The sequence below is a fragment of the Arvicanthis niloticus genome, chromosome 6 (genome assembly GCF_011762505.2).
Source record: "Arvicanthis niloticus isolate mArvNil1 chromosome 6, mArvNil1.pat.X, whole genome shotgun sequence".
Taxonomy (NCBI): domain Eukaryota; kingdom Metazoa; phylum Chordata; class Mammalia; order Rodentia; family Muridae; genus Arvicanthis; species Arvicanthis niloticus.
In genome coordinates, this window is record NC_047663.1 from 98,071,045 (window position 1) to 98,083,348 (window position 12,304).

A 12,304-nucleotide genomic window follows, 5' to 3' on the forward strand; every position below is an offset into this window, starting at 1 on the left:
TACAGTTCCTCATGCTGTGGTGACCCCCAACCGGAACATTATTTTTGTTGCTACTTCATAACTGTAGTTTTGCTACTGTTATGAGTCATAATGTCAATATTATATGATTTCCAGTTGTCTTATGTGACCTATAGGTCGAGATCCACTGCCCTAGCTGTTCATCTGACAAGTTATCTTAAAGGTGTGCAAAAGCCCTGCCCAGTGCCTCCCAGGGAGTAGCTAACCAGACGCACCATGCTTCCGCCCTGGTCTCTCTGTTGCGTGCTGTCTGGTCTCATCCCCTCCTGGTGGGGTGGCACAGGAAGGAAGGTCACCTGAAGTCGCCACCTCTTAGAGTGTTCCTAGAACCTCTGTGAGCAAAGAAAGGCACAGCTCATTCTCTCTGTTGTAAAGATAAAATCGTTGAGGCTTCATTTTAAGTGGTTATATATGCTTAATAACTTTAACTTTGTGTCAGTCCCTGCCTTCTATCTTGTTTGTGACATAGACTCTTGTTCCCCACTGTGCACTCCAGGCTGGCTAGCCTGAGCTTCTAAGAATTCTCCTGTCTCTGCCTCCCATTTTGACATCGGGTCACTGGGGTTATAGACACTCACTACCACACACTTTACATGAGTTCTGTGGCTTTGAACTCAGGTCTCACCTGATGCTTACCTGCCACGCCAGCTCTCCAGCCTCTGCCTTTTTTTTTTTCTGTTTTGTTTTGTTTTGTTTTGTTTTGTTTTGTTTTGTTTGAGACAGGGTTTCTCTGTGTAGCCCTTGCTGCCCTGGAATTCACTCTGTAGACCAGGCTGGCCTCCAACTCAGAAACCTGCCTGCCTCTGCCTCTTAACAGAATACACCACCACTGCCCAGCTTTCTTTTTCTTTTAGTTAAGGTAAACTAGTGAGTTCCAGCAGGCCAGCTGTGCTATGTGAGAACCTAAAACACTACAATAACACCAGTGAGCCTACAATGCTTCATAGAGCCTATTTGATGCCTCAACCATGTAAAGGTGACATGTCTGCCCGCTGTTCTTCTACAGAGCACTTTCATCAACAGACCTGCCCTGGGCATCCTGCCTCCAGAGAACTTTGTGGACAAGCTCCGTGAGTCCTTGATGTCGGTGAGTCTGGGGGATGACCCCTCCCATGTTTGTAGTCCCACCGCCACCACTTTCCAGCCTGTCTGTCTGTCCTCAGAGGTGGCACAGGTGGGCAGGAAAGGATGAGCTCCATGGCCAGTTAGGATGGGGGGCAGATGGCAGCCGCTGCTGCTGTAGCTGTCTGGCTACATGAGGCTCTGTCTTAAAAGGAAGAAGGAAGGAAGGAAGGAACAGAGGGAGGGAGGGAGAAAGGAAAAGAGGAAGGAAAATATTTTGAAAGAAGGATATAAGAGACAGCCTTGCCAAAATGACCAACATTACTTGGTTCTTTCATAAATGATGTGTGTGTGTGTGTGTGTGTGTGTGTGTGTGCGCGCGCGCGCACGCGCGCACATAAACAGGGTCTCATATATCCCAGAATGGCCTCAAATGCGTGGCCTATGTAGCCCAGGCTAGCCCCAAACTCACTATGGGAATAGCCTTGAACTTCTGATCTTTTTATTAGAGGAGTGTGCCACCACACCCATTTTGCGCAAGGCTGAGACTTTGAACCCAGGCAGGCTTATGTAGCCCAGGCTAGCCCCAAACTCATTATGGGAATAGCCTTGAACTTCTGATCTTTTTATTAGAGGAGTGTGCCACCACACCCATTTTGCGCAGGGCTGGGACTTTGAACCCAGGCCCTGTACCTGCAAGACAAGTGTTGTACCAACTGAACCTCATCTCCAGCCCTCAAGAAGATTTTTTAATTTGTCTTTTGAAGAAAAGCAGGAGTTTTGTGTACAGGACAGAGGGCATCCTGGGGAGATGTGTATGTGCCCTGTGATGAGAATGAGGGGTTTGGTCCTCCATGGACTCCCCTTAAGTTCTTCTTGCAACAGGAATTAAGTCACTGAGGACCTCAGCTTATAGTCCTGGAAGTGCAGGTGCCTCAGAAGACACAGAGGGCACTGCTATTTTCACATGCACATGCATGTGCGCACACACACACACACACACACACCTTTATTTAAAACTTGAGACAGTCTCACCGTGTGGTCCCAGCCAGTGCTGAGATGGACAGGTGTAACATCACACTGGCCTGGGCTCTGCTGCCATTTCTCTTGCCTTCTGCTGACCTCAAAGCTTTTCCTGGGCTTCTCCACCCTGGAAAAGTCTGAGCCCACTCTTCCAACCTGCTGTTTCTGGTGCATTACTGGTTCCCTCCCTGCCTTCCTCAGCCTCCCACCAATGCTGGAAGATTGCACTGCAGGGATAGAAAGTGTGCAAATTCCTCACAGTAGACTTCCTCTGCAGGTGGCTCCCAAAGGCATGTCTCAGCTCATCACCATGGCCTGTGGCTCCTGCTCCAATGAGAATGCATTCAAGACCATCTTCATGTGGTACCGGGTGAGCTATGGGTCAGGAGCACCCACACTGTCACCACCCAGAGTGTTCCACCTGTATATGATGCAGAGAGAGCCTGGTTGGAGCTTTCCCATCCTCCCAGTGTGCGTGGCGCAAAGGGCTTGGGTTCTGCCGTCAATGTGGTTCTATTACTGAGCTATTCAGATGGAGCCTAACAAGCCAGACTTAACCATCAGTTAAATTAATAGTTGAAAACAAACCATGGGGATTTCTTCAGGGTGGACACGTTGGGAAGAGGGACAAATAAAAAGGTCTATTCACATGCCAGTCTGTCTCCCAGGTCCGGATGTGAGACTGGTTTAAACAGAAAGACAGAGATCTATATACCCAGGCAGTCCTGGTCAGGGTGTGGTCCCACCCTGCCACTGTCTCAGCTCCAGTCTCTCCTGTAAGGTGCTGATGATTTGTAAATCTGTCTCAAGGAGACACTCTCCCCTTCCAAGTACCCCTTGGGCTTCAGCCCTTTTTTCTCACAATTTGAGAGCCTGGGGGGAATTTCAGTTTCTTATGGGTGGATTATTTCATGACAGCCAAATCTCTTCATTTCTGCCAGAGGGTTAAAGTGTCAGTTTTTCATGCCATAAACTGTCCCATCTCAACAAACCCTGGTTGCAGCTGATAAAATATTAACATATTATAGAGCAGCACTTGCATCTACTTCATTGCCAGCTCAATTAGTGTTGTGTGTCTGCATAGGCTCATCATGATAGAGCATTAAGTCAACTCTAAAGACATGCTCTACTTGTGTGAATTAAGCATCACCTTGGTGGGGGAGGGGGTGCCTCTTTAAGCCCAGCCTATCTCTGATCTACTTTGTTCCGTTTTGGCAGAGTAAGGAACGAGGGCAGAGAGGTTTCTCCAAAGAGGAGCTGGAAACCTGCATGGTTAACCAGGTAGGTGCATATGGCCTCTGAGTTCAGTCCTAGGAATACACACACACACACACACACACACACACACACACACACGCACTCTCCCCTGTGCTCATCATGGTGACTGATACCTGCCCTTTTTTCCATTCTAGAGTCCTGGATGCCCAGATTACAGCATCCTCTCCTTCATGGGGGCTTTCCACGGGAGGACCATGGGTAAGGAAAGACCAGTATGGTCCCAGAATGTTGTCTGTCACTACAGATGTTAATGAGCAGGGAGAGAAGCTGCCTTGTATCTAGAAGACAGTGTTAAAAGTGTGCGTGTGCCCCTTCTCCCCTCCTGTCTCTAGCCAGCATCTGTTACAGGTAGTAAGAACAGAGGTATCAATCATTCTAAAGTCCAGCATTGCCCTCTGATCAGGGGTCAGCCTCCTCTCTGAGATGCTGGTATTTGTCCATCTCTCTTTATCTCCTCCTGAACTTTCCCTCATTATTATATACAATATATGTATACATGATTGATAGATAGATGACAGATGGATGGATGGATAGATAGATAGATAGATAGATAGATAGATAGATGTCCTTAAAGCAGGGAGTTCAGTGATTAAGAGCACTGATTGCTCTTGCATAGGACCTGGGTTCAATTCCCAACACCTACATGGCAGCTCACAACTATCCATGACTCCAGGTCCAGGGAATCTGATGACCTCCTCTAGTATGCAGTCCATGCAAAACACTCACATATGTAAAATAAAATATATTTTAAAATTTTGAAAAAAACCTGTGTGCCTGTAGATTCCTTCCTACAATATAAAACACAAATATGCTCTTACGATATAGAATATAAAGGGTTAGAAAGATAGCTCAGAGCCGGGCAGTGGTGGCACACGCCTTTAATCCCAGCACTTGGGAGGCAGAGGCAGGAGGATTTCTGAGTTTGAGGCCAGCCTGGTCTACAGAGTGAGCTCCAGGACAGCCAGGGCTACACAGAGAAACCCTGTCTCAAAAACAAAAAAAAAAAAGTGCTTGATACTCTCCAGGGAACCTAAGTTTTGATTCCCAGCATCCAGGTAGCTCACAACCACATGGGAGTTAAGGTCAGGGTAGTACTATGTCCTTTTCTTGCCTCCTCAGGCATTACACTCACATGACATACATTCACACAGACACATTGATAAAATAACAATAGACTAGAATATTAAAATACCCTATCTGCCCTTCCTACAGGGAAGACATGTGGTTAGACTTGTAACCCAATCAGTTCCATCAAGTCCCTACAGAGAGGGGAGGATTATGCCCATGTGCAAATGTGGATCGTGGCTCAGCAATGAGAGAAACATTCCACGGCCATTTAATGACAGAGCTAGGATTCAAACAAATGTCTCTCCTCTTCAGGGTTTAATTTGTGATGAATCATAAAACAAATGTGCACACACACACACACACACACAAACAGCCCATACAAGGGTTCTACATGCACAGGGCTGAAAAACTTACCATACCTACTGCTTAAAGACACTGTATGCTACGGACCCAAGCCAAGTATCTGCTTTTCTGTTTTGCTGGGCTCAGGTTGCTTAGCGACCACACACTCCAAAGCAATTCACAAGATTGACATCCCTTCCTTTGACTGGCCTATTGCTCCATTCCCACGGCTGAAATATCCCCTGGAGGAGTTCGTGACGGACAATCAGCAAGAGGAGGCCCGCTGCCTAGAAGAGGTAACCTGGGTCCCCACAGCCTCCTTCCAGAGTCTCTGTTTCTCTCAGTATCCTGAGTCTGAGCCCAGAGGAGGATAAATGCAGGAGATGGGTGCTGCTCCCCAAGGAGGAAGGAGGACATGGGGACCTGTAAGGAAAGAGACAAGAAGCATTGATTTTTTTTAATGTTTGTTTGGATATATGTGTGTGTGTGTGTGTGTGTGTGTGTGTGTGTGTGTGTGTATGCATATGTATTTATTTATGTTTATGAGTACACTGTAGCTGTCTTCAGACACACCTGAAGAGGGCATCGGATCTCATTACAGATGGTTGTGAGCCACCATGTGGTTGCTGGGAATTGAACTCAGGACCTCTGGCAGAGCAGTCACTGCTCTTAACCACTGAGCCATCTCTTCAGCCCCCGAGAGACATTGTTTTACCACCTAGCATGTATCCCCCATGACTGGTACCAATTTCTCACCATTTCTTTGAGGACAACTTTAAGTGACTTCAAAATAAGGGATAACAGATTTATTTTAAATACTATGGGTATTTGATAGGAAGAAGACTCCATGGTCTAGTTCTGTGGTTGGCATTCTTTCCCTGAGTTGTACAGCTTCTTTACATTTTCTGGGTTGTCACTCTAGAAGGAATGAAGACCTGAAATCCTTTGCCCCCACGTCCCCATTTCTCCAGAAATAGCCCCCCTTTAATCTGTCTCATCCAGGAAATGGAACAGTATAGGAAGAGCTTTACAGCTGGACCAACAATGACTATATTTTCTATGTTGGATTATTATTAGATGGATGCTCAAATAACTCTGTTGGCTTTCCTCTTAAGCACTTACCGTTTCGGTCAATAATAAGTTAAACACCTACCAGGTACTAAGCAGCATGCTGGGTAATAGGCATTTAACTGTAGATGAAAGAGGTGAGACCACAGGTCAGGGTCATATCAGTAACTATAGATTTCTTAGTTCCTGCAGCTTTAAAAGTGAACAGGACTAGGGTGGAGTGAGGTTAGGAGAGTCTTTCCCAGCATTCAGAGTCCTGTGCACCACATAAAATCAGGTATGGTGGTGCATTCCCATAATCCTACCACTTAGGAGGATTGGAAATCAGCTCATTCCCGGCTACATAGTGAACTCAAGGCCATCCTGGAATATATGAGAACCCTGTCTTAATAAGTAAATGTATTTTAACAGCATCTTTTATTTGTTTCTTGAGATACAGTCTCGGATTCTAGCCTAAGCTGTCTTAAAACTTACTATTTCCAACAGGCTGGCTTCAGACATACAGAAATTCTTCTGCCTCAACCTCTCTAGTTCTGGGGCTCCAGGAGTGAACATATAGCATCTTATCAAACCTAATATATCCAAAATATGATCTCAACATGAAATTAATATTTTTAAAGTAATAGTGAGTTTGTTCTTTATACTAAACCCTTGGAATACTGTGTTAGTTCTACATAAAGAGTACTTTAACGCCTTTAATCCCAGCAATTGGGAGGCAGAGGCAGGCGGATTTCTGAGTTCGAGGCCAGCCTGGTCTACAGAGTGAGTTCCAGGACAGCCAGGGCTACACAGAGAAACCCTGTCTCGAAAAACAAAAAAAACAAAAACAAAAAACAAAACAAAACAAAAAAAAGTACTTTAGTGTGGGATCTGTTTTTTCTAATACTTATTAAACAATTAATAACCTATCATGGTATTATTTGTTAATAATCTATAAGATAATACCCAAGTCAGAACAAGACTTCAAGAAACACAACTGCTTGGGGACTGTTGAGCACCTTTCTTATATACCATCATAGTTTGTTGATTCAAGTGTTTAGTTCAATGTTTTATGACTCAGTACACCATCCCCCAGCCTGGGATGTCTTATCACCCTGGACCGTCTTCTCCAATCAGCCTTAGTGTTCTGCCCACGTGGTCCCCAAGCCCACAACACAGCCGAGATGGGGCTGCTTTCCCTGCAGAAAGGTTTTCCACCAGCTTCTCAAATAAGCCTCTATCTCGGTCTGCCCAAGAGCCCCACACACAGGCAAGAAGAACACGGTAAGGACAACAGCAGTGACATGCTTAGAGAGGTGGCTCTGCCTCCATTTCTAGTAGCTTATTCTAATATGTCCATGTAGAGAACCTGGCATGATGGCACACACTTGTAGTCCCAGAATTTTGAGGTAGAGGCAGGAAACTCTAGAGTGCATATTCACAATTGGTTTTGTAGCACATGTCTTTAATCAGCACTGAGGAGGCAGAGGCAGAGAGGCAGAGAGGCAGAGAGGCAGAGAGGCAGAGAGGCAGAGAGGCAGAGAGGCAGAGAGGCAGAGAGGCAGAGAGGCAGAGAGGCAGAGAGGCAGAGAGAGAGGCAGAGAGGCAGAGAGAGAGGCAGAGAGGCAGAGAGGCAGAGAGGCAGAGAGGCAGAGGAGAGGCAGAGAGAGAGGCAGAGAGGCAGAGAGAGAGGCAGAGAGGCAGAGAGGCAGAGAGGCAGAGAGGCAGAGAGGCAGAGAGGCAGAGAGAGGCAGAGAGGCGAGAGGCGAGAGGCGAGAGGCGAGAGGCGAGAGGCGAGAGGCGAGAGGCGAGAGGCAGAGGCAGAGGCAGAGGCAGAGGCAGAGGCAGAGGCAGGTAGATTCTAAACCAGCCTGGTCTACATAGTGAGCTCCAGAACAGCCAGGGCTATTTAAAAAAGATTTCACTATATATAGCCTTGTCTGATCGAGAACTTACTCTGTAGTCCAAGCAGTCCTTGAACTCAGAGTTTCACCTGTTCTACCTCCTGAGTGCTGGGGTTAGAGGGCTACATCACCAGGTGAGACACAACATAACAAATTTGAAGCCAATCTGAGATATATGTGCATCGACTTGCAGATCAAGAAAGAGAGGCTTCAAGAAGCTAAATTACTCGTCCCATATGTGTTAGTCCCAATAACAGAGGAGCACATTCCTGTACATAGTGTGGCTCCTACCTTATGGGAAATGCCACAGACACACTTTCAATATGATCTCAGGGGTTCACAGACAACCCCGCCTCCCATCCCAATGCCCCGTCCATGGAATCCACTCCTGTTCCAAAGGCTCTTCGAGCAGCTCATTCCCCTTCCGGGTTCTAGGTTGAGGATCTAATTGTGAAATACCGGAAAAAGAAGAGAACTGTGGCTGGAATCATCGTGGAGCCCATCCAGTCCGAAGGTGGAGACAACCATGCGTCGGATGACTTCTTCCGGAAGCTGAGAGACATAGCCAGGAAGGTGAGAGTGTGTGGAATGAGGCCGGACAGGACTACAAGGATTCTGGGTTCCCTGGGGCAAAAAGTTGGCTCCACTTTTTACATATGTGCAGAAACTGACTGGCTTTATTGAGGGCAGAGAAGTTGGTATTGGTACTCAGAATGTGGTTCAATGGTAGGGGTTTACCTAGCTTGTACAGGGCCCTGAGTTCTATTTCAGATCGGGAACAGGCTTGAACTGGGAGGTATGAATGATTTTTATTTAAAATGATTTTGCTGAATCAGCCTCTGGAGCTGGAGTTGTAGCTCAGTGGTAAAGCACTGGTAGAGCACGCACAAGATTCTGGCTTCAGTTCTCAGCTCTGAAGGAAAGGTTTTGTGGGACATGATGGCTCACATCTATAATCCTGGCATTCAGAGGCTGAGGCAGGAAGATTACCACAGGTTCAAGGCTAGCCTGGGTATGTAGAGAATTTACAGCCAGACTGGGTTATATAGAGTGAGAAACAACTAACAAACAGACAAACAAAACCAACCTCCAAACTACTGGAGTTTTATATGTTTGTTTCATGTTTTATTTATTTACTTATTTTATTTCATGTGTATGGGCGTTTTGCCTCCAAGTATGTCTGTGCAGCATGTGTATGCAGTGCCTTCAGTATCCAGAAGAGGGCATCAGATCCCCTGGAACTAGAGTCACAGATAGTTGTGAGCTGCCAGATGGGTTCTGGGAATTGAGCCAGGGTCCTATGGAAGAGCAACTGGTGCCCTTAACTGCTGAGCCATCTCTCTAGCCCCAAACTTTAGGGTTTCTATTGCTGCATTGAAACACCATAACTAAAAAGCAAGTTGGGAAGGGAAGGGTTTATTTGGCTTATTCTTCCATATTGCTGTTCATCATCAAAGAAGCCAGGACAGGAACTTAGACAGGGCAGGAACCTGGAGACAGGAGCTGAAGTAGAGGCCACAGAGAGCTGCTGCTTCCCAGATTGCTCCTCATGGCTTGCTCAGTCTGCTTTCTTATAGAGCCCAGAATCACCAGCCCAGAGACGGCCCTCTCCCATCAATTACTAATTAAGAGAATGACCAACAATCAGATCTTATGGAAGCATTTCCTCAGATAACTTTCCCTCCTTCCAGATAATTCTAGTTTGTGTGTCAAGTTGACATAAGACCAGCCAGTACATCAGGACTTACTCAGTTAGAAGATCCCTGAGATGACCTTGGCCTCTCTTTTCTTTCTGGAACTTGCCTTGTCTCTCAGTCCACTATGGTCTACAGTCAGCAGGTGTAAAATGAGCAGTGTTAGCATGCGCTCATTAGTCTAGTGGACTGGGCACTGCATGTACTAGCTTCTTATCGTTGCAATCAAATACGTGACTTAAACAGGGTAAGCCCCCAGAGGAAAGATTGACTTTATTTCAGAGGGTTCGGTGCATAGTCATTTGGTCCCCACGTGCTTGGGTAGATCACCATGACAGCAGAAATATGTGATGGGAGAACCATCACATCATAGCTGACAGGAAACAGAGAATGAGACGGGAAGCAACCAAGAGATGGTCTAACCCTCCAGAGACCCGCCTCCCAATGACCCACTTCCTCCGGCCAGATCCTCCCTTTGAGAGTTTCCTAGTAGCACCCCCCCCACACCCCCGGCAGGAGACTAAATGCTCAGCACGGAGCCGGTGGGGAAGTTTAAATCCACACGGTAACAGGTGTATGTACAACAGTCACGTGAAACCAGTCAGTGTATAATTAAGAAAAGCAGGACATGAGCCAGTTTACATACACATACAGACCCAGTGAATCTAGGTACTGCAGACGAGGTGGCGGCTGTCACAGAGCGGGGAGTGACTTCTCAGCTTCAAGCTCACACAAATTGCTCTCTGATGCAGTCATGCCCAGGACTGCAGCCACACATGCAGCAGAGCTCTGAGATGGTACGAGGCGTGTTAGATGTTCTAGTTTGGTTCCATCTGGACAGTTCTAGGGCACGTTCAGATGCAGCTACAATCCAGACTGTTCTGGTTTGCTCTGCATGGCTGAGGAATGGGGCTTAGCCTTACAGTTTAAAACACAACGGTAAGGTGCACAGCTGGGCTCCAGCTTGCAGGAGTTGGGGGGAGCGGGGGGGGGGAATCCCTGGAGGCTTACAAGTGTTTGTTTCTCTCCTCCCCTGTTCTCGGAACAGCATGGCTGTGCCTTCTTGGTGGATGAGGTTCAGACTGGAGGAGGCTGTACAGGCAAGTTCTGGGCCCATGAACACTGGGGCTTGGATGACCCAGCCGATGTAATGTCGTTCAGCAAGAAGATGATGACTGGGGGCTTCTTCCACAAGGAGGAGTTTCGGCCAAGTGCTGTGAGTGACCCCAGCTTTGTTAAGAGCACGTGACTGGCTCCTTTCCTGAGGAACCAGGAGCATTCTTGGGTGGCAAAGAGGTTTCCTTTGGTGTCACAATAATAATGCCAGTAGCTACTGCTGTAGAGTCGACACTCTGTGCCAGTCTGATGGTCCCTTAATTCACACAACAATCTAATCAAGGGCCTTATCTTTGTAATGCTTTGCTAATGGCAGATCAGATATAGCAGTTAAGTAAGCTGCTGCCATAGTTACTTTTCTCATTACTGTGACCCAGTACCTGAGAAGGACAAGGAAGAGTTTGTTCGAGGTGACAGTTTGAAGGGATGTAATCCAGCATGACAGGAGGCATGGTGACAGGAGCAGAAGATGACATTGCATCCATAGTCAGGAAACAGAAGGGAAATGGGGTTGGACAATAAACCCTTCAGGTGGGTACCCAGTGCCCACATCCTCAGCAAGGACCTACTCCTTAAAGGTCCACACAGGCATTATGACATTCCAGCAATGATAAAATCACGATGCATCTCTCAGGACAACCTCCTTTTTAAATAATGCAGTTAAAGAACTATCATCTTGATTTTCCTGAGCCTAAAGGACTGTCCAGGGTATTTGACAACCAAGTCTCTCTCAATAGTGCCAGCCTGTAGGGCTGTCATTGGAAGACTTCAAAAACATAATCAATGTTCCCTTCCCAGCCCTTGAGAGACATTTGCTGGTTCACTTTCTCTTCTTTGGGGGAGACAGAAATGTGTAGGTGCTAGGGAGATGATTGCCATACACGTGTGAGGATATGAGTTTGAGCCCCAACACCCAGGTCAAAGCCAAGCATGCTTGTAATCCCAGCATAGCTGGGAAGGCAGAAACAGGAAGCTTCCTCAGGCTTGCTGGCTACCCTGGCAGCCAAATCAGTAAGCTTCAGCTTTAGGGAAAGACTCTATCAAAAAAAAAAAAAAAAAAAAAAAAAAAAAAAAAAAAAAAAAAGGAAGCCAGCCCCTGAGGAACACTACCACTCTGCTAAAGGCTGTTGTAACCGAGTTTCTCTCCTGGGCAGTGGAGGGCCCACATTGAGACCTGCAGAGTCATGTCAGAGAATCAAGGGATAGGATCAAAACTAAGGGCAGGAGGAGTCGTGCCTAGGGCTGGGGCAGGCCCTGTGAAGTGCTCTGGTGTGTGAGCTCTTCCCTGGTCTCATTCTAGCCTTACCGGATCTTCAACACCTGGCTGGGGGACCCATCCAAGAACTTGCTGCTTGCTGAGGTCATCAACGTCATCAAGCGGGAAGATCTGCTCAACAACGTGGCCCACGCTGGGAAGACCCTGCTCACAGGGCTGCTGGACCTCCAGGTATCTGTCCCAACTCAGTGGCAGGATGCAGCAGAAGAGGGCACCTTAGTGGGCCCGTGCTGAGGCACCTCCCCAAGATATCAGCCACTTGATGGGTCTAGTATAAAATGAAGTTCATTTAGGACATGGGAAGGGGGTCTGGGAAAGGGAGTAGAGGCAGAGAAAGAAAGGGGACAGAGAAGGACAGAAAGAGAGAGGAGAAAGGAGGGAAGAGGCTGTCTGGGAAGAGAGAGAGAGAGAGAGAGAGAGAGAGAGAGAGAGAGAGAGAGAGAGAGAGAGACTAACAATATTTTTATATGTGAACC

The 12,304-nt window shown here is 47.1% G+C and overlaps 1 protein-coding gene across 2 annotated transcripts in view; it reads left to right on the forward strand.

Annotated features, from left to right (window-relative positions):
• Positions 1-12,304, forward strand: part of Abat (4-aminobutyrate aminotransferase) — a 90,211-nt gene that overhangs the window by 74,254 nt on the left and 3,653 nt on the right. For both annotated transcript variants that reach the window (XM_034506431.2, XM_076937397.1), the window contains 8 exons: positions 1,025-1,105; positions 2,381-2,473; positions 3,322-3,384; positions 3,516-3,579; positions 4,939-5,087; positions 8,178-8,315; positions 10,485-10,652; positions 11,853-11,999. In XM_034506431.2, coding sequence (XP_034362322.1) covers positions 1,025-1,105; positions 2,381-2,473; positions 3,322-3,384; positions 3,516-3,579; positions 4,939-5,087; positions 8,178-8,315; positions 10,485-10,652; positions 11,853-11,999 — 903 coding nt within the window. The remainder of the gene's footprint in view (positions 1-1,024; positions 1,106-2,380; positions 2,474-3,321; positions 3,385-3,515; positions 3,580-4,938; positions 5,088-8,177; positions 8,316-10,484; positions 10,653-11,852; positions 12,000-12,304) is intronic.